Source organism: Chionomys nivalis, chromosome 19 (assembly GCF_950005125.1).
Source record: "Chionomys nivalis chromosome 19, mChiNiv1.1, whole genome shotgun sequence".
NCBI classification, from domain to species: domain Eukaryota; kingdom Metazoa; phylum Chordata; class Mammalia; order Rodentia; family Cricetidae; genus Chionomys; species Chionomys nivalis.
The window spans coordinates 61,820,516-61,842,341 of NC_080104.1; the positions used below are offsets into that span (position 1 = coordinate 61,820,516).

At 53.6% G+C, this 21,826-nt stretch overlaps 2 protein-coding genes across 6 annotated transcripts; one reads left to right on the forward strand and one right to left on the reverse strand.

The window, feature by feature from the left end:
* Window positions 1-476: 476 nt before the first annotated feature.
* Window positions 477-19,485, reverse strand: Ppt2 (palmitoyl-protein thioesterase 2). Of its 5 annotated transcripts, XM_057751709.1 has the most exons (10): window positions 9,748-9,838; window positions 8,909-9,149; window positions 8,469-8,659; window positions 8,094-8,247; window positions 7,650-7,745; window positions 7,455-7,562; window positions 5,978-6,061; window positions 5,805-5,889; window positions 1,426-1,480; window positions 477-1,241 (listed from the first exon to the last, which is right to left on the reverse strand). In XM_057751709.1, exons 3-10 carry the CDS (start codon window positions 8,649-8,651, stop codon window positions 1,098-1,100), a joined length of 909 nt encoding a protein of 302 aa, XP_057607692.1. In that variant the 5' UTR covers window positions 8,652-8,659; window positions 8,909-9,149; window positions 9,748-9,838; the 3' UTR covers window positions 477-1,097. The 5 variants fall into 5 exon arrangements, with proteins under 5 accessions (XP_057607692.1, XP_057607694.1, XP_057607693.1 ...); XM_057751711.1 differs by lacking the exons at window positions 8,909-9,149; window positions 9,748-9,838 and adding an exon at window positions 19,389-19,485; XM_057751710.1 differs by lacking the exon at window positions 8,909-9,149 and having other exon boundaries at window positions 9,748-9,858.
* Prrt1 (proline rich transmembrane protein 1) lies at window positions 10,268-14,733 on the forward strand. The gene is made up of 6 exons (XM_057751707.1): window positions 10,268-10,399; window positions 10,760-10,861; window positions 11,254-11,336; window positions 12,267-12,805; window positions 13,384-13,569; window positions 13,700-14,733. The coding sequence occupies exons 3-6, from the start codon at window positions 11,318-11,320 to the stop codon at window positions 13,874-13,876; spliced, it is 921 nt and encodes a 306-aa protein (XP_057607690.1). The 5' UTR covers window positions 10,268-10,399; window positions 10,760-10,861; window positions 11,254-11,317; the 3' UTR covers window positions 13,877-14,733.
* Window positions 19,486-21,826: the final 2,341 nt, after the last annotated feature.

A 21,826-nucleotide genomic window follows, 5' to 3' on the forward strand; every position in this document is an offset into this window, starting at 1 on the left:
ACCAGGAGAAACTGCCTCCATCACTTGATGGCATTTATTGGGAGTTGGGGGACACCACCCCCAAGCCAGAACAGACAGGGCTCTATTGTCTCAGTGTGAATTCCTCCTCCCAGGCAAAGGGAGACTCACTGTATTAGCCCCTCACCCAGCCCTGACCGACAAAGGTCAAAGGGCACGACACATGCCCACCCTGACCCCTCAGCCCCCTCGTCTAGTCCGGGGGTGGCAGGCCAATTCTACCCATGAGGCTGAGGCTCAGCCCCCTAACCCTAGGCCGGGACAGGAAGAGAATTGTCTTCAGCAGGAAAGAACACACAGAGTCAGGAACCTAAACAGAATGGGCATTGAGAGGACGGAAACACCAAGGGAGTCCCCACCCCACAGCAGGCATCTGGGCACCCAGGCCCCAGGCTTTCCATCCCTACCCTCTTTGGGGAGCCCAGGTCCCCTTCACCTGGGAATAAGCCAAGCCACACTGAGGAAAGGGAACTTTATTTTTATAAATACAGGGAACACCCACTCAGGGGTCGTTAAAAGAGGGGCTGGGGCCTTAAAGAACCTAGGCTCCCAGGGGGTACCCCAACACTGATCATAGGGACTGGGGGATCCCCAAACCTGAGATGGGCCTTGCAGGCCACAGATATTCCCCAACACTGACACTTCAGAAGTGAGCTGTCCCCATAGGGGAACCTCAGAACCCCTCACGGGCGTCCCTCTTGGTGGGGAGGCTGGCGACAGGGAAGTCGAGAAAAGTGGGACACTAAACAGAAGCTAAAAATGTCCTGAGTGGCCTGGAAGGGCCCCTGTGGTGGGCAGGGGCTGGGTTCTCCTCCGGTACAGCCAGACCCGGAGGAGCAGCAGCCGCGGTGAAGCCAGTTAAAAACCTGGTGCTCGCTTCCCAACCTCAGCCGTGGGAGAAAAGGAGTGTGGAGACACCCCAGAAGAGGACATGAGGTAGGGGACCAGGACTTGTCATTCACAGAGGAGGGAGGGGAGGATTCAGGGAGCCCTGGTGGGGTGGGGCAGTGTGGGAGCCTGGCATCTGTTTCCCAAGGCCACCACTTGGTCTCTGGGCTGGGGGATTCCTGAGGGCATCTTCAGGAGAGCCATGGTTCGATGCAAGTATCATAGAGCGTGCGGTTGGAGTGCCAGGTGGTATGAGAGATCCCAGCCATCGGACACCTCACTATGGCCCCCCGGGCCAAGAGAGTCTTCAACCCAAAGGAGTCTCGCAAATAAACCTTCAAGGTGGGCGGAGGGGCATGGAGACACAGAAAAAGATAAAGTGAGGTACTGCTGCTGCCCAAATCACCCCCGACCCCCACTGCCCCCGCTGCCCCGGACCTATGAGGCAGACCCTTCAGCTCAGGGGTCAGAGGCAGAAACCCAATGGAGGGAGACAGGAAGTTGTTCCCAGGGGCTTACCGGCTGCTCCTCCATCTCCAAGACCGTCTCGTTGGCATCGTAGAAACCAAAGAAGCTATAGAAAGATGTGCAGGGAGAATATCAGGAGAGCTAGGAAAACCAATGTGTGCTAGTGTCCCAGAGAAACTTAAGGCCCCCTGGTGGACACTCGGAATCTTTGACAGAAGCTGGGCACAGGGACACACTTAGAGAGGGGAGTGTGGAGTGTTCAAGGCCAAAGTGGGCTGCGTAAGAACTGTCTCAACAAAAAGCCAAGAACAATTCCTCACTTGAAGGATTTAAGTGCTGGAGAGCTAGCTCAGCTGTTAAGAGCACTGGCTGCTTTTCCAGAGGACTCAGGTTCAATTCCCAGCATCCACATGGAGTTTCACAACCTTTTGTAGCTGCAGTTCCAGGCAATCAATGCCATCTCATGGCTGCCCTGGACATCAGGCATGCACGTGGTACATGCAGTCAAACCATTCATATACATACTTCTTTCAGTAAAAAAAAAATAAGTTTGGGGGCTGGAGAGATGGCTCAGCATTTTGGTCTCCCTGAGGGCACATGCACTCCTGCATGCACACACCCGCATGTAGACACACCCACACATGATTGGAGAACCTAGCGTGGTGGTGCACTCAAGCGGCAGGAGGCTCTCAGTGAGTTCAAGGCTAGCCTGGCCTGGTCTACATAGTGAGTTCCAGGACAGCCAGGGCTATGTAGAAAGACCCTGTCTCAAAAACCAAACAATTGAAACACAGAAAAACACGCCTAGCATCGATACTAGATTCAACACTCGCTGCTGCAAAGAAGCCAGCTAGTCGTTTTTGCAGGGTCTCACTGTGAACCCTACACTGACCCTGATCCTCCTGCCTCCTCCTCCTCGTGAGTGCAGGGAGGATAGGCTTTTTGTTTGTTTTGAGGCAGCCTTGGCCTCTGGCTCCAGGTGCACAGCCAGCCATGCCCAGCTAAAATTTAACTGACTGTGGGTGCAATGCCATGACATGATGTGGAGGGCAGAGGCCAGCTCTGTGGGTTCAGTTCTCCCACTGTTTTGATCCAGGGATCAAGTGGCCAGGCATCTTTACAGACTCAGCCAACTTTTTTTAATTAATATTGCCAGATGCAGTTGGTGTATGCATTAATTCCAGCGCTCAGGAGGCAGCGGCTGGAGGAGTCTGCCCTCACGTGTCCTAATACAGTGATCACCCCAACTAGGTTGTTACAAGGATGGAGTGAGCTAATAGAAGGGGAGAAGCTAGAGAGCTGTCAGTTAAGAGCATGGTGGGGATGGGAGCAGTTGGTCACAGCTGCCTGTAACCCCTCTTCAGGCCTCCACAGGGACCTGAACTCACACACCCACACTGTCACACATGACTTTAAATCATGCCGATGGCTCGGCAGGCAGAGACACCTGGTGCCAAGCCTGACTCGCTGAGTTCAATCCCCCAGTCCCATACAGTGGGGGCTATCCAAGCCCTGCAGGTTGTCCTCAGATCCCCAAGTATGTGCGGTGGTACGTGTGCAGACTAAGTATGTGACTAACCTGAAAATAATAAATCCTTACAAAAAAGCTGGGGGGCTAAAACAGTGCTTTGGGACATGCCATACGAGATATAACCATGAGCTATTACAGCCATGGGTTACTAATATGAAATGACATTATGTACATAAAAGACACCCCTAGTCTTGTACTGTTTTTATTTTGGATGGTGCCACCTCTTCCTCAACCCTCCCAACACCCTACTGTCTCACTTAGACTTATTATTAGCTATTTTTTTTAAACAGGTTATACACAGCCTTTGCTTGGCTGTCCTAGAACTCACAGTGTATACCAAGCTGACCTTGAACTCTGAGCTCCACCTGCTTCTCCCTCCCCCACGCTGGCATTAGACACGGGTACCACCACGCCCAGCCTGATTTATTTTTATATCATGTGTCTGGGTGGTTTGCCTTCATATCCGTATGAGCACCACAAGCATCCGGTGCCTTGAGGAGGCCGGAAGGCAATGGCAGATCCCTAGGACGAGAGTTACGAGCGGAGGTGAGCTGCCATGTGGAGGGTGGGGAGCAAATCTGGGTCCCTGAGAACAGACAGCACTCTTAACTGCTGAGCCGGGTTCAATTCCCAGCACCTATGTAGCAGCTCATAACTGTAACGACAGTTCCAGGGGATCCAACACCCTCACAGACATAAATGCAGACAAAACACCAATGCACATAAAACTAAATAAAATCTTAAAAAAAAAAACACGTAATTTCTAAGATCGGGTACACAGTTGAGTTGGTAGAGTGACTGCCTAGCATGCATGAAGTCCTGGGTTTGACCCCAGCACTGCATCAACTATCATGGTAACTAATGTCTGTGTCTTTGGCTATGCAACAAATCTGAGCCCAGCCCGGAACACATGACACTCTGTCTCAAACCAAACTATCCACCTATCTGCAAAAAGCTAAATAACTTCTGCCTACCTACCCACCTATCTGCCGTCTTTCTTTCCTCCTGGTGCTGAGGGTGAATCCAAGGAGTCAGGGGCACGCCTTTAATCCCAGCACTCGAGAGACGGAGGCCGGAGGATCTCTGTGAGTTCAAGGCCGGACTTGTCAGGACTACACCCGTCTCCAAAAACAACTCTGAGCTACACCCTCTCGGCTTTCTGTTATCAGTTATGAGCTCTTTGTTTGTGAAGTGTCTCACTTGGTAGCCCAGGCTGGCCACAAACACAACAACATTCCTCTCGGATGTGCTGGGATTACAGTTGTGCCCTCTCCACGCTACTGTCTGTCACAGTAAGAAACGGCTCAAGGGCCTGACGCTGACCTACGAGAGTTCAAGGAGACCATGCCCAGCTACCTCCTTCCCCAATCCTCACAGGGCTCTGCTAGGCTCCCATGGCACAAGCCTCCCCTTACTTCCTCAGGCTTGCTCAGATGGCAGCTCCTCCGAGGACCACTCCCCTGACCACCAGCTACAACTGGCCCCTGCCTCTATTCATTGTCCCTGCCATACTATTTCTAATTCAGTGTGTAAAGAACACGACATCAGGGACTTCTTTGCTGATGCTTCCCCAGGGCCCAGGACGGCACCGGGCACACACTGATCAATAAGTATCTGTTGAGTAAATTTCAGGTGACCCTCCTGGGTCAACCTCATGACGCAACAGAGGCAGGTGTGCGGGGCTGCAGAGCCATCCGCTTTCCAGAGGAGGGAGACGGGCTGAGGTGGACACTCACCGGGCCTGGCACTGAATGGTAGAGAAAATGGCTGGAGCCTCACACTCACAAGGTAGTGGCGTTGCTTTTTGGGTTTTTGTTTGTTTGTTTGTCTGTTTGTTTTTTACATAGCCCTGTAGACCAGGCTGGCCTTAAACTCAAAGATCCACCTGCCTCTATCTCCCAAGTTCTGGGATTAAAGGCGTGCGCCACCACGCCCAGAGGTCTGAGTCGGATGCTGTGTTCCACTCAGAATACTCGGTAAACTCTGGAACCGCACACACAGGACCTTGATAAACCATCTCTGCAACCTCCTAAGAATCCATGATTACTTCAGAATTATATGTGCATGAATGCTCGTGCATGGTTTTTGAAATAGGGTCTCAGTAGCTCAGGCTGGCCTCAAATTCACGATGTAGTACCCTGAACTTCTTATCTTCCTCCTCTGTCCTGAGTGCTGGGATGAAACCCGGGGAACGCTAGGTAGGCACCGTGCCAGCTGAGCCACATCTCCAGCTGCCAGAATCAGACTTTTTATACAAGCTTCCTGCTTGTCAGTGGCGGTGGTGCTGTTTCTTGACACAAGGTCTCAAACAAACAGCCCTGGATGGCCTGAAACAGAGCCCCACCTGCTTCTGCCTCCTGAGTCCCAGGGTTAGCTCTATCAGGCTTTTTTTTTTTTTTTTGGTTTTTCGAGACAGGGTTTCTCTGTGGTTTTGGAGCCTGTCCTGGAACTAGCTCTTGTAGACCAGGCTGGTCTCGAACTCACAGAGATCCGCCTGCCTCTGCCTCCCGAGTGCTGGGATTAAAGGCGTGCGCCACCACCGCCCGGCTTCTATCAGGCTTTTGTGTTTGGTGAAACAGTCTCATTATCTTGCCCAAGCTCATCCTGAACTCTTGGGCTCAAGTGATCTTCTTGCCTCAGGCTCAAACATGTTCTACAAGAGTCAGGTATGCAGAACACTTCCCTAGAGTGTGTAAGTCCCTGGAGCTGGTCCCTAGCACTCCCAGAACGGAAGAGGGAGATGCAGATGTGGTAATAGTGCCTGTCACTCAGGAAGCAAAGGCAAGAGGTCAAGCCTGGGCTACACACCGGGCCCCTGTCTCTCAATGAACATCTACTGTATGCCAGGGGCACTACCAGGCCAGGTCTTCAGCCTCTACAATCCCGACTGCCAAGTTACCTAGACTGCCAAGGGGTGATGACTCCATCGTCAGGACCCCCAATCAGCACCAGACGGCCCACGCGGAGAAAGTTCTTTCGCCACGCTGTGGAGATGGAGAGAGATGGGGTCAGTCACAGGACGCAAATCAGGGTAGAAGCGGAAGAGGGACAGAGGTGGGAGCTGGGCCTTACCAGTGGCATTGGGATGGTCTCTTTCCCCGTTGATGAGGGCCAGGAAGCTACTGGCATTGAGGTACAGGTCGTCGTGGTGAGGATCTGAGTACAAAAAGCAGTTAGGGAGACAGCCAGGAGCCTGAGGCCATGGGATTTGACCCCACGGACTGCATAAGTGGGCATGGGTGGCCCACACCTGCAACACCGGCACTCAGGATGTCCCATGAGATCAGTTCAAAACCATCCTTGGCTACAGAGAGTCAATGGGGCTGCAGGGATGGCTCAGTGGTTGAGGGCACTGGCTACTCTTCCAAGACTCTGGCTCAATTCCCAGCACCCACATGGTGGCTCACAACTGTCTGTAACTACAGTCCCAGGGGACCCAATGCCATCTTCTGGTCTCCACAGGCAATGGGCATGTATGTGCTGCACATATATGCAAAAAAACCCTTATATACATAAAATTTAAAACTTTTAAAAAAAAAGGAAGAAAGAATAAAAGTGTAATGGGAAAGAGCAGACGGCCAGTCAGGAGACTGCAGTAACAGTGAAGACCAGAGCTGGAGAGATGGCTCAGTGGCTAAGATTTCTCACTGCTCTTCTGAAGGTCCTGAGTTCAATTCCCAGCACCCACAGGGCAGCTCACAGCTGTCTGATGCCATCTTCTGGTATGCAGATGAACAAGCAAAGTATACACATAAAATACATACATAAACCTAACAGTGAAGCCAGACACCCAGCCATATAACAGAAGGATAAAAATAACAGTCAGTACAATCAAAGGCACTTTCTGAGGTTTTCTGTTGTTTCGTTTGTTTGTTGAGACAGGGTCTATTTAGTCTTGGCTGTCCTGGAACTCCCATATAATTCAGGCTGGTTTCAAACTCAAGAAATCCTCCTGCCTCTCTCGCCCAAGTACTGGGATTAAATGTGCGTACCAGCACCCCCCGCCTGGAAGGTACTTTTATCTGGCACCCAGTGTGAGCCAGTGATTGTTAAAAGTGTCTTACTCTCACTAATTTAATGATACTAATCTGGCCCCAGCATCCAGGCACACTACCCTGCACTAGAGGCTGGCCCCAAAGGACCAAACCTGCTGCCTGTTACTGTAAATAAAGTCACTCACTCATGTGGGCTACGGTTCACGCTGCAGCAGCTGAACAATGGTACAGACAGACAGAATGGACTCCTGAAAGTTGTCCTCTGACCTCCATGTGTGTGTTATGGTTCATGAATGAGAACACACAAGCGCACTGCACGCGCGCACACACAGACGAATAATAATGATCATCCATTAATATTATTTTTAAATTTTGCACCAGACCACACGCTCTGAGGTACCTGGGTGGCTGGCTAGCCAATGACATTCTGAATAACACCTATTCGATTAGTAAGTGTGGATAAATGGAAACCATTGCTTTGGTTATGGAAGAGGTGGGCACGGGCCTCACCGATCACAGGGCCGTGTCCACGCGGGCCCCTCCCCCTGGCTTACCATGCCAGTAGTTGCAGATGGAAAACTCCTGGCCCCAAGGACTATAGCAGATCCGATAGAGGTTAGACCGCATGGATGTCGGGAAGAGCCACTTCAAGTAGTCCGTGTCTGAGAAAAGAACAGCAGCGCCAAGTAGCCTCAACCCTCTGTGCCCCGGACATGGCGCCTTCTGTGCACCCCACAGTGCCCACTCACCTCCATACTGCCCCATCTGTGGAGAGGACAGCGAGATGAAAGAATCCACGTTGTGCTCATCCATGACACACAGCAACGCCCGGCACACCAGGCCCCCTGGAGGCAGAGCGCCAACATTGGAACGGGCACCCCAGTGACCCTTGCCTCTGGTCTCTCAAAACTTAAAAGAATGGGATCCAAGACTGACGGCACACCCTAGGCCAACAAGTTGCGGGTCACGTGACAGCCAAGCTAAGAGTCTGGGTCTCTGGTCAACTCTAAGCCATGGAAAATGAGGTCAGAGGGGAGCCTCCCTCCCCTTGGGAAGCCAGAAAATGGGTGTGGTGGAGGCTCCTGTACTAGGCCTCTGACCAGAGCTATGCAGGGCAGAGAAGCAACCGCTGGAAAGCACCTTCAGGGCCAGGTCCCTACAGGGCTTGGGAGTTGGGAGTGTGTGTTGCCTACCCTGGGAGTAGCAGATGAGATGCACCCCTTCAGCAGCCTTTTCCATGATGGGGCCAACAGCCTCTCGGAACCCTTGCACCTGCTCCCACAAGGGCCGCAAGCTCTCTCTGCCATCGAAGAGATCAAGCACTGTCACCACAGTCCCGGGGTGTGTCTGTGGGAAGGGGGCAATGCAGCCACTGGGGTTGGACTATGAAGGCCACGTGCATTCAATGCGCTTGCTGGAACCTGGAACCCCCGTCCCCCAAGTCTCCCCCACACTAGTAGCCATACTCTGAGGAACTGGCCTAGAGGGGTTATCTTTCAGCTGTCCACGCTTCCTCCCCAGCCATTATAGCTGCTCCAACACCCTCCATCCGGCGTCCCGTGACAGACCTCATTGATGTAGTCCAGCAGGTGGCGGAAGCTGTAGGAACTGTCAAAGAGCCCGTGCACCACGATCACTGGCTTGTAGGACCCGCGGTGGGGTGCGGGAGCTGCGGGCATCAGCAGCCGCAGGAATGGCAGGAGGAGCAAAACCCACGCCGAAGGAAGCCTCTGCCTCCATAGCCCCGGCATGCTCCTACCTGAGAAGGAATGACGGGCTGTAAGGGAAGTGACCCCCACCCCTCGGCTTCCAACAGACTCCCAGCAAGCAACCCTCCGGCCTCCGCTCCGGTCCTAACCACAACAGCCTACTTTTTACTTACTCCAGTTGGCTCGGCACAAACACACCCCCTACCACCTCGCCGCACTAATGCTCACCCTAAGTCCCGCCCCCAACTTGGCGCCCAAGGGACTTGGTCCCTAGGCCCAGGATCTTCCGTAAGCATCACCTCGGCCATGCACAACTGCGGGTTCTGCAAGGGCCCCGAAGCAGCAGCCCAGGCCCAACGGAGAGTGGGAACTCCCACCTGGCCTGGGTCTGGAGGCTTCGCTCCGCCAGCTGTTTACTTGTACCCAGTCTGCAATCCACCGGGTAGGAGGGAAAGGGGGACCAGGAGAGCGCGCAGGAGGATGACGGATGGGAAGGGGGGTGCTCGGGGTCGCGCAAAGCCGTCACGTCCGGGGCTTTCCCTGACAACAGAGAGAGCGTCCCCTGCAACACGAACCACGGACCGGAGGGGCAATGGAATATTCCACTGCACACAGGGAGCTGGGGAGGAAGCAGGCGGCGGAGCGATCCATTCAACCGGAAGGGGAGACGCAATAGCAAATCATGGGTATATAAAGAAGGCTTTCGTAGAGTCGGCTGCATTCAGCCACCCAGGGGTACGATTTCCCCTCCTTGATGCGCCCAATTTTCCAATCTAGCCAGGTTTTCTGGCTTTGCAGCAGAGCCCGAATTTCTGTTCCCAAGGGGGGGGGGGGGGGTAGGACGGACGAAAGGCTAACCCAGCGTCTAGCTGGACGCCAGGCGAGTGGCAGGCAGCGTGCCAGGCCGACCCCAGCCGGAGCGCCCCTCTTCCCGCTCCCGATCAGCGCCTTACAACTCTTCACTTTGAAGTGCGTGTTGTGACCTTGTCTCCGGAGACGCCAAGAGTCCTTCAGGCCCCTTGAGTGAAGTGCAGCCAGGCCCAGTTTCTCTGGCCCTACTTTTATCTCTGCGTTCACGACCAACCCTTCAAGACCCACCTTCCATGGGCGGAGGGCCCCGGGGGCTTTAGGGACTCACCAACGGATTTCCACCAGTCTTTGAGCCCTGAGCGATCCCAATAATCTGCTCCTCAGATCTCAGCGGGCAGCTAGCGACACAGACCCTGCTACTGCAGCCAGACTTCTGCGCTGCGGGTGCTGGCACCACTCAGCCTAGCCGTGACCCTTGCGCGCGCCCGAGTGCTCCTGGCTGGCCTTTACCCGTCAGGGCATTTACTTAGCAATTAAATAAGGCTCCAGGATTTCTGAGCGTGCCTGAGCCGCTCGGACTGTATGCAGGGTCTTTGCTTAGTCTAAACTCGACTCTCAATAAAACCAGACGCGTGTAGTGAAGCCGGTGTGGGAGGAATAGATCCGGGGTTCTCTCTGATCCATCCACGCTTGAAAAACCAGAATCACCGGTATTGAGGCCGTGATGCAAAAATTTCTCAGACCTGGGACCGGCTCAAGCCGGGGCCTGGGACTGCCCTCCAGGACACCACCGGAGGGGCCATGTCCTAGGGCGACTGCCTCAGGCGAAGACTGGGAAATTCTAAAATGGGAGGGCATTTCTGATTCTCCTGCTGGGTTTCTGCAAAAGGCCCAACTGGTGTAATCTCTGCAGACTGCCTATCCTCACCCCACCTCCCCACCCACGCCTTTCCAAGACACAAAAAGCAAATAAAAAGACTGTAAGTCACCCTAGCATCTCGGGTTGACTCCGGGGGTGGATCAGCGTCTTGGGGCAGGAGGAGTGGAGGACAGGGGGTGCTGTAGGGTAGGGATATGAATGCTGACGGGCCAAGAACTCTAGAGACCCCACAAGCAGGCTTTTTCAAACCTGCCCATCACAAATAAGCAATTACATTTTGCTCCCCTCTGCTAAAGCATTTCAGCTTCTTAACCCTAGAGGAAGAAGGTGCCCATGTACCCCCACAGGTGCTTTCTCTCAGCCAGCTTCAAATTACAGGCCTGAGCTTCTTGCCTCCGTGAGGCAAGGGCAGGCCCAGGCTGTATGTCTGGGGGACTTTTCAGGCTCTCTTGGTTCCCAGCTTTGCACAGTTTTCTCTCGCACCTGATTCTGTCTCTAACTGGAGGGGAACTGAGGAAAGAACCCCTTGGGTGAGCCGGGTCTGTGTGAACAGGGTCTGGAGGTAAGTGGGTGAATCACTACAGCGCGTCTTTGAGAGACTCGAGAGAGTTCTCTCTCTCCCTCCTTTCCTTCATTTAGTCCCACCCGCCTTGCCTGGTCTTGCCTCCCGGTTTCCATGACAACTCCAAGGGAGCCTAAACTGGGGGCTTGAATGCCAGGGTGAGAGGAGGGAAGAGGTGGTCCAAGAGCAGAGCGAGAACGAGTGTGTGTTGGGGGGGGGACTTCTGAAGCTCTCCCCCTCCCTGGCCTCGGTCCCTTTAAGCTCCCCCCCTTGCCACGCTCCTTCTGCCACTCTCCGTCTGCCCGCCCCCCCCCCTCCGACACTGTCTTCGTCTCTCCATCTCTGCGCTGCCACCGCCGCTGCTGCTGCCGGCTGCGCCATCCCGGACCCAGACTTCTGCACCGGCCAGGGGGCCCTGACTCCAGCTTCAGAGACCCTGCTCCAGCTACTGCAAACATGTCATCGGAAAAGTCAGGTAAAAAAAAAAATCCCAATAGCCGCACAGCCCCTCCATCCTCTCCGGTCTCATCCCCCACTTGCCCTAACCCCCTTCTTTGACCCTTTCTGGGGTGTTGTGTGACTCAGTCCCATTCCACTTCCAGGCACTCAGACCCCCACCCCCTCCTCTTCCTGTAGCTCATCCTTCTCTTCCTTTCTTTGGGTCAGTCTGCCTCTGCCATGTCAACAACACGAGGGGGGGGCATGTTGAGGAGGAGAGGAAGGCACAGCCAGGTACCCAGGGACACCATCCCTGGGAGTGACAGATGGCTTGGAGACACCCAGTGGAGAAATATCAGTGACTTGATCCGATGGGGTTGCTGGGGAAGTAGAATTTAGCAGACTTTTTTTTTTTTTTTTTGAGATAAGATTTTCCACGTAGCCCAGGCTGGCCTTGAACTCCCTAGTTCTTCATCCTCCTGCCTCTGCCTCACAAGTATTAAGATTACAGGCCTGAGCCACCATGGCTAGTCCCAGGAGACGTTTTCATGGACCCTAACTGAGGCCATGAGATTCCCAGGTAACCCCTGGCCCATTTCTCCACTGGAGGAAAGTGGAAATGTCTTCCACATGAAAACTGTTAAAGCGAGCACGCAGTTCAGAGGAGACAGCTCTGAGGCAGCCCTGGATGAGGATGTGTGGTTGGCAGCTGTGGGTGACGGGGGGGGGGGGGGGGGGGGGGGGGGGGGGGGGGCGGGCGCGGGAGGAGAGTTGTGACAGTTGTGACCGCAGAACTGGATTGGAGGGCAGGTGGCCTAGATCCACCGCTTCCCTGACCCCAGACTGGGATCTGCCACCCCACTCTCTCCCTGGCTATTTCTCCTTCTCCGACTGCCTTGGTTCTCACCCTTCTGATCTCTGCTGTCTTCTCTCTCCCCTTATCCTCTCCTCCGCTTTCTGTGGCCAGGTCTTCCAGACTCAGTTCCCCACACTTCGCCGCCGCCCTACAATGCCCCCCAACCTCCGGCCGAGCCCCCCATCCCGCCCCCACAAACGGCCCCCTCCTCGCACCATCACCACCACCACCACTACCACCAGTCTGGCACTGCCACCCTCCCGCGCTTAGGGGCAGGTGGGCTGGCCTCTGCCTCGGCTAGCGCTCAGCGTGGTCCTTCGTCCTCCGCCACGCTACCGCGGCCCCCCCACCATGCCCCACCCGGTCCCGGCGCTGGGGCTCCTCCACCCGGCTGTGCTACCTTACCCCGCATGCCACCCGACCCTTATCTGCAGGAGACTCGCTTCGAGGGCCCACTTCCCCCACCGCCGCCGGCGGCCGCCGCCCCGCCCCCACCAGCACCAGCCCCGACGGCCCAAGCCCCGGGCTTTGTGGTGCCCACGCACACGGGGGCGGTGGGCACACTGCCGCTGGGGGGCTACGTGGCGCCCGGCTACCCGCTGCAGCTGCAGCCCTGCACTGCCTATGTTCCGGTGTATCCGGTGGGCACGGTGAGTGTGAGGCTGACGGGACCTAGGAGGAGGGAGGCAGGTGCAACAGGGACACACGGGAAGCTGGGAGAGAGCGAAATAGCGCCAGAGCGAGCGGTGTTCTGGTAACAAACCCTAGACAAGACAGAAGAGTGGAGAGGGAAGGGGCTGCGGGTGGGAAAGTGGTGGACCTGGTGAGGGGGCTATCTTTGGGGGTCAGAGGTCAAGGTTTGGAAGGTGGTTCAAAACTCAGGACGGAAACCGCTTGGAGGGAGAGAAAGAAATGGAAACTGGGAAGCCAGGGTAGAAGAGGGCAAAGCCTGAGCCTGGGGATGCCAAGGAGCGTGGAAACGAGACCTGAAGTGCAGACAGACCCAGACCTTGTAAGACGGTGTGGGAACTTGCACGACTATGGGGCTTAATAACACAAAGAGGGGAAGCCTAGGCCGATTTTACTATCAGGAAGGATGGGGCATTAATTCCCTCCCCTCCAAACCTTAGAGTCGGGTTTGTAGAAACCTCTCTGCCAACTGGCCAACCGCTGGCAAGCAGCAAGAGTGTAGGCGTGACGTCCCTTTCCCCCACTGTCCTTCCCACAGCCCTACGCAGGCGGGACCCCTGGGGGCCCGGGAGTGACCTCCACTCTGCCCCCGCCGCCCCAGGCCCCAGGGCTGGCTCTGTTGGAGCCCAGGCGCCCTCCACACGACTACATGCCCATCGCTGTGTTGACCACCATCTGCTGCTTCTGGCCTACAGGCATCATCGCCATCTTCAAGGCCGTGCAGGTGTGTGGGGTGGGGGGAGGAGAGAAAAAGCTCGGGCTGCCCCGGGCTTCCTTAGTCCAGGGCATTCTGGACATACGGGTGAGCAGCGGCTCTCTGACCCTCGCCTTCCCGTATCCCTCCCCGGTGGTAGGTGCGCACGGCCTTGGCCCGCGGAGACATGGTGTCCGCCGAGATCGCTTCACGCGAGGCCCGGAACTTCTCCTTCATCTCCCTGGCCGTGGGCATCGCAGCCATGGTGCTCTGTACCATCCTCACCGTAGTCATCATCATCGCCGCCCAGCATCACGAAAACTACTGGGATCCCTAAAACCAGCCCCCTGTCGGCCCCACTCCGTGCCCCCAACCTCCCAGGCGCGTCGTGCAGTCCTGCCGCCAATCCAACGCGCGCCCTGCACATCCTCCTGTGGCGCCGCTGGACTTCCAGACATAAACTCCGCCCCCAAGGAACCTCGGGCCCAGCGACTACGCTCCGAATCCAGTTCCTCAGGAACCTCTCCAAATCCAAAACCCACATCCCCAGCGACACTGGAATCCGTGCCAAGCCCCGAGCCCCGAATCGCCCCAGTTCTCCACCCCATCAAGTGCAACGCGGGGGCGGAGCTCCCCAGTTCTCAGATCCTCAGTAGGGAGTCAGATCCTCGAAGCCCCGCCTCCTCTAGAGGCCCCGCCCCAACTCCCACAAACCCCGCCTCCAGGTCGGCAGGCTCCGCCTTCTTCCCTGCGGGGTAGTTCAGTCTGTTGATTGGGTTTGTAAATTCAGGCCCAGCCCGCAGTCGGACGCACCCTTTCCCCTTACCCCTCTAAAAGGGCTCAGCCCTGGGAGAACTGCAACCCTACTCTGGCTCGGATCTTTGCCAGTGCGGATTTTTCCCTTCTCCATCCGGGTCTCTCTGCCTATTTTCTTGCTAATTTCAGAACTCCCGTTTTGTTGCTTTCGGAGTGAGATGTGGGAAGTTTCCGGTTTAGTACCCCTCACCCTGGAAAAAGAACCAAGTCCCTGCAGTGTAAATACTCTTTCTATCTGTGCCAACCCCTGGGCAGCGGGGCAGAAGGGTTAAGGGAGGGAGCCTGCGCTCCCCGGCTCCCTCAGCCCTAGACTTATTTTGATCTGTGTGTGCGTGTGTGTGAACTTCCGAAAGACGGTATTAAAGACACTTTAGTGGATTTATCACCCGCAGTTCCAAAGACCACAGTTCGGAGAACACCTTGGCCCTTGGCGTTCTGTTCCCTTTTCACTTTTCATCTTGGTTTTTCTTTTTCCACTCCGCGGGGGGCGGGAAGGGGTGCTGACCCCCACAAGAGAAAAGTGGGAGGAGATAATTTTCCACGACAGCAGAGAAAAGAGGGTCTCCCTAGCCAGGCTTGCTGTAGGTCTATAGACCTAGCGTCTGGGGGGAAGAGTCAAGTGTTCACGTTAGAGATCATTCTGGGCTGTACTAAACCCTATGTCAAGAGAGAGCGATGGAGCCAGAGGAAGACCTGGAGTGTCATTCTCCCGGGCTTTCCAGCCCTGCTTTCCCATTCCCTTCTAGGTTGGGTTTAGGGCTTGGGGGAAGGGAGACTTCTAGAAGGCAAGAAGGAAGAAGATGGCAGACCACAGTGAAGCTGGTCAAGGCTGGGGCAACAGGAGCAGGGGAAAGAGCATCATCTGCCCACAGTGTTCCTGGCCTGGGGCTGGACGACTTGCACCAGAGTCCCGCAGGAAGGCAAGCTCAGACAAGGAGCGGAGACCTGTGGGAATCCTGGGAAAAGGGCTAAGCCTGTAGTGACCCCTCTGTGAGGGGATGGGGACCAAACAGAGCGGGTGCCTGGTTTCACTGCACACAAGTAAAGCAGGGTGTGTCCCAGCTGTTCATTCATGAGGCATGGCGGTGACACACAGGATGGCTGGTGACATATGTTCAGACCAGGCTGTGACCGAATCCAGGCAGAAAACCTTGCACTGGGGGAAGGGGGGGATGCGCTGAGGCCGAGGGGGGGGAGGCACAGGTATCGCTGGTTCCCCTTGAGACATTTCAGGTCTAATGCCTTTCCTAGCGATAGTTATTTTCTTAAAGATTTATTTTTATGGTGGCTGGAGAGATGGCTCAGAGGAATAGAGCACTGGCTGCTCTTCCAGAGATCCTGAGTTCAATTCCCAGCAACCACATGGTGGCTCACAACCATCTGTAATAAGATCTGGTGTCCTCTTCTGTACTGCAGGATACATGAAGGAAGAAACCTATATACATAATAAATAAAAATCTTAAAAAAAGATTTATTTTTATATATGTGTGTATTACACGTGTGCTTGTGTATGTATACAAGCATGTGTGCCGATACCCACAAACACCCTCCGATACGCTGCAGCTGGAGTTACAGGTGGTTGTGAGCCACACCTACTGTGGGTGCTGGGACCTAAACCCAGGTCCTCTGAAAGAGCAGCAAGATCATAGCCCCTGAGCAGCCGCCACCAGTGCTCTCTTGAAGGATTTCATATGTGCAGTGTCTCCTGCCTCATTCCTCTTCAGCTTTCTTCTTGAGTTGGAAACCGTCTCTGTGGTTCTGTCTTTCCTTCAAACCTGCTCTTTCCTGCCTCCTTGAAATACACTTCCATTCCTCACTCTGCTGGAATCTCAAATACCCGGTGATTGCACAGCACAAAATTAGTGATGTTTTCAAAATACTCTGCTTCCCCAGCCCTTTCCTGCCTGACTTGTCTGTCCGCCTGCCCACCCCACCCTTTATTCATTTACTTATCTTGAGACAGTATCTCACATAGTTAAGTTAAACTCACTGTTTACCGGAAGATAACCTTTGTCTCCTGAAAAGTATTTCCACTTCCCAAATGCTGGGATTACAGGTGTGTCACCTTGGGTCAGGCACACCTATCTCCTGACTGGGAATTCCCTAACCTTCTGGCTCAGTGGCGTGTTTATCTCCTTCCCACACAAGCCGCTAATAACCCCTTCCTCTCTTTCCCCTTCCCCAGGTGTCTAGATTTTTTGGTTTGGTTTGGTTTGCTTTGCTTTGCTTTTTTTTGAGAGGGGGTTTCTCTCTGCAGCCCTGGCTGTCCTAGAACTCACCCTGTAGACCAGGCTGGCCTCAAACTCACAGAGATCCCCCTGCCTGTACCTCCCTCCCGAGTGCTGGGATTAAAAGTTTTGGGAAGGGCTTGTTCATTCTTTCTGGCAATGGATCTTGAGCCCAGATCTTCATGTGTTAAGCAAACACCTCACCACACAGTTACATTCCAACCACTGACCCAACACCTTTCCAAGAGAACACTGCACCTGCAGACCTTCCTCCAGAGGCTGGCTGCGCTCTTTCACACACTGGGACCATGCCACAGGAAGCCTGTCTGTGAAGGAACACAGCCAGCCATGGGGACCATACCACAGGAAGCCTGTCTATGGAGGAACACGTCCAGCCACGGGACCATGCCACTGAAAGCCTGTCTGTGGAAGAACACAGCCAGCCACGTGGACCATACCATAGGAAGCCTGTCTATGGAGGAACACGGCCAGCCACGGGACCATGCCACTGAAAGCCTGTCTGTGGAAGAACACAGCCAGCCACGTGGACCATACCACAGGAAGCCTGTCTATGGAGGAACACGGCCAGCCACGGGGACCGTACCACAGGAAGCCTGTCTATGGAGGAACACGGCTAGCCACGGGGACCGTGCCTGGGCTCTTCACTCCTTTTGCTCTAAACCAACTTTGTGAAATGCTATCACATTGTGTTTTGTTGGCCCCTTTGGTGACAGCATGCGCCAGCCACCCTCATTATCCATCTCATGCCTGCTGTCTCAAGGCGTGCTGTTGAGCTGCATCAGCTCCACAACCGTAGCATGCTTTGGTACCACCCTTCCCCAACAGCCCTTGCTGGGATTACCTACCTCATCCTGGATTATTGCAGTGGCCTCCCCGAAAGGGCTCCCCACCTCCTCCACACACTGTCTCTCTCAGCACTGTCAGCTAACCCTCTCTAGTCCTGCTTCTTACATGACTCCACAACTCAAACATCTTCAAGTCAGGGGCCCACGTGTGGGGTGCACCCCTTTAGTCCCAGCACTCAGGAGGCAGAGGCAGAGGAATCTCTCTGAGCGGCAGATCAGTCTCATCTACATAGTGAGTTCCAGGAAAGCCAGAACAACAGCAATAATAGCAAAAAAGCTAAAAAGTTATTTAGGGAACTGCTGCTCAAAATGGAAGATTGCTTGAAGAGACCAATCTGGCTGGTCAGCTGTCTCTGTACTGAGCAGTAAACCCAAGACCTCACGAATGCTAGGTAGGTGCTCTACCACCCAGCTGCATCCCCAGCCAAAGAGGAGAGAGAAATAAAGGGGGTTCAGAAACCAGGCCTGGTGGTAGGGGCCTGTAGTTCTACCTTCTGGGAAGGCTGAGGCAGGAAGACCAGCCTGGCGTGGTGGTGCATGCCTTTAGTCCCAAGCACTGGGGAGAAGAGCCAGGTTTATCCTTATGAGTTCAAGGACAGACAGACAAAGTTCAAGGCCTGTCTGGGGGCTGATGAAGGGGCTCAGGGATGCAAAACACTCACCAAGCAAGTCTGACTACCTGAGTTTGATCCATATTGCGGGAGACAGAACAACCATCTGGAAGGTTCCAAACCAGCCAGCCAGGAATATGCAGTACAGCAGGCTCAAGAGAGACCCTGCTTTCAAAATCTGAACTCCACACACGTGACGTGGCAAACACATCGACACACACATAATAGCAATATCTGGGCGGCAGAGCCATTTCAAAATCAACTTAAACAACTTTAGCGAAACCCAGCTCAAAATAAAAAGTGGGGGAGAGGAGTGGGCATCAGCAGGGCACTCACCCCCGCTGCAGAAGGGCCACGCGTGCTTCTGTCGTTGTAGTTCTTTTGGCTTTTCAAGACACGGATTAAAAGCCTGCAACACCACCCCAGCCGAAAAACCTATCCCCTGGGCCACAGGAACGGGAGCCTCCAGTGATAACATTAACTAGGTCAACAGCAATCCTCACTGAAGGGTCGGGAATCCTTCAAGATTGCTTATTGCTAATTCAGTTGTTTACCAAATTACAGTCTGTCTGTGCTTTGTAATTTAGAGCTCACTCTTCCCAAGTTTCAACCACATTCTCCCCTCCACGACTTTAACCAGCAGCACCGAAATCTCAGGCCCGCTTCTCTAGACTGGGCCAGGCATGAATCAAACCCCTTGAAGTTCATCGTGAGTTTCTGACCCCCCTGGGCTCTAGGCCACCCCTGGGCTTCCTCCAGGAAGCTCCTGTATTTATTTTTGTTCCTATCCTTCAAGGCCCAAACAATTCACCCTTCACTCCACCACACAAGACTCTCTAGGGTAGGATCCTGGGGCTGGAGGTGAGCAATTTTAAAGCCCAAAGCTCAGGTGACATCCTTGGTCTTGAAATCAGAATCTCTGGATGGAGAGACTCAAGTGCCAATACTTGATATCCCCAGAGGATTCCAAATAGCACCCAAGGGTGGGGTCACCTCAGAGACCTCCCGAGGAGGAGAAAGAAAACCTAAAAAATGTTTCAGCCAAGGTAATTTTCTTTTTTCTTTTCCTCTTTCTTTCTTTTTTTTTAAATAATTTACTTTTATTTTATGAGCACTGATTGGTGTATGTATGTCTGTGTGAGGGTGTTAGATCCTGTACAGACAGTTATGAGTTGCCATGTGGGTGCTGGGAATTGATCCTGGGTCCTCTGGAAGAGCAGTCAGTGCTCCTAACCCCTGAGCCATCTCTTCAGGCCCTACAGCAACTTTGTTTAGGAAAGAGTTTCTGCATCAGAAGCCCATGCACCCGCATTTTCCCAGCTTCTCACCTGGTCTTGATGCCGCACACCGCGCTTGGAATCTGGTGTCAAACCTCACTCCTTTCTGTTTTTCAGATCCTCATCTGGCAAAATCTCTCCCACTAATATTTGAACTCTTTGAAAGTAATTAGGAGAAGTGAGTAAAAACCACTTCTCGTCTCTTCCTCTCACCCAGATTCTGCCCCCACCGAGAGGCAAGAGACCCCATGTTCCCGTGATTCTCCTCCTCCCTGCCTGGCTGGCCTCAGCTCCCCTGTGCACAGAGTCCCAGCTCTTGTGCCTCTGCCGGCGGTGACAGCCTGAATCCTCTAGCAGAGACTCTGCTCCCTCACTCTGGCTCACTGCCTCCACCTCTTCTCTCTCTGATGGTTTATTATGCTGTTTTTGTTTGTGGTGCTGGGGATTGAAGTCAGGACTGTGACCAACAAATGCTGTACTGGATGCTGTACCAGGGATCTACATTCTGAACCTCTCATCTGATTATTATTATTATTATTATTATTTATTTATTTTTTTTTTTGGTTTTTCGAGACAGGGTTTCTCTGTGGTTTTGGAGCCTGTCCTGGAACTAGCTCTTGTAGACCAGGCTGGTCTCGAACTCACAGAGATCCGCCTGCCTCTGCCTCCCAAGTGCTGGGATTAAAGGCGTGCGCCACCACCGCCTGGCTTTTTGATATCTTTTAAAAAATAATTTATTTATTTTTATTTTGTGTGTCTTGGTGTTTTGCCTGCGTGTATGTCTGTGTGAGGGTATCAGATCTTGGAGTTACAGTTGTGAGTTACTATGTGGGTGCTAGGAATTGAGCCCAAGTCCTTTGGAAGAGCAGCCAGTGCTCTTAACCACTGAGCTATCTCTCCGGCCCCTTGATATCTTTTTTAAAAAGTTTTATTTATTTATAATGTATACAGTGTTCTGCATGCATGCATGTCTGCAGTCCAGAGGAAGGCACCAGATATCATTACAGATGGTTGTGAGCTACCATGCAGTTTTTGAGAATTGAACTCAGGACCTCTGGAATAGCAGCCAGTGCTCCTGACCACTGAGCCATCTCTCCAGCCCTTTGATGCCTTTGATATTCCTGTATATCAATGATCTAGCCACCCACCCTCTCCTACCCACACCACCCACCAGTCCTGCCCACTCACCTCCAGTAGCCGCCCCCACCCCAAACATCTCACTTACAGTCTTTTCACGTCATCCTTCAGCTTGAAAAATCCCCAGCTCCATTTGGACCACCCACCCACTGACTTTGTCCATCACTTAATTTTTCTTTTTAATTTTATGTGTATGGGTGTTTTGCCTACATGTACGCTTGTATGACACTTGCCTGGTGCCCATGGAGGCAGAAGAGGGCATCAGATCACCTAGAGCTGGAATTACAGATGGTTGTGAGCTGCCATGTGGATGCTGGGAATCGAACCACGGGCCTCTGGAAGAGCAGCCAGTGCTCTTAACAGTTGATCCATCTCTCCAGCTCTCACCGCTTTTATTGTTGTTTGATTTTCTCGGTTTTCTATTTTCAGGCCAGGTATGATGGGTCATGCCTGTAACCTAAGAATTTGGGAGGTTTAAGCAGGGGCACTACCGTGAGTTCAAGGCCAGGATGGACCAGTGGTACCCTATCTCCAGAAACAAAACAAAATCTCATTTTCCTCGTTTCTCATTTTAGCTTCTGTCCTGGAGAGTTTTATGTCAACTTGATACAACCTAGCATCTAAAAGGAGGGAAACTCAATTGAGAGAATGAGGTCCAGCTGTAGGATGCCCAGCAGCGGTGCCACGCGCCTTTAATCCCAGCACCTGGGAGGCAGAGGCAGGTGGATCCCTGCTAGTTTGAGGCCAGCCTGGTCTACAGCGCGAGTTCCAGGACAGGCTCCAAAGCTACACAGCGAAACCCTGTCTCAAAAAACAAAGAAAGAAAGAAAGATCCCAGCTGTAGGACATATTTTTAATTAATGGTTGATGTGGGAGGTCCCAGCTCATGGTGGGTGGTGCCATCGCTGGGCTGATGGTCCTGGGTTCTATAAGAGAGCAGGCTGAGCAAGCCATGTGAGCAGTAAGCAGCTCCCCTCCATGGCCTCTGCTGGAGCTCCTGCCTCCAGGTCCCTGCCCTGTATGAGTTCCTGTCCTTACTTCTCAGTGCTGGACTGTTACCTGGAAGTGTAAGCTGAAATAACCCTTTCCTCCCCAAGTTGCTGTGGTCATGGTGTCATTCCATCACAGCAATAGAAATCTACCTCGTACAGCTCTCAAAGTTGAATACTGCGAGCACCTTGAGGCCTTAGCCTGTTCTCTTGGCTCCTCTCCCTTTATACAGTTTCCTCTGGCTCGGTCTCACCCTGTCTGCTAACACTTCACCCACCAGCTGACCAGAGCCCAGGAAAATGCACAGTCATACTGCATGGTTCACTTCCTGAGAGCCATCTGCACAGCTGCCAGCCTACATT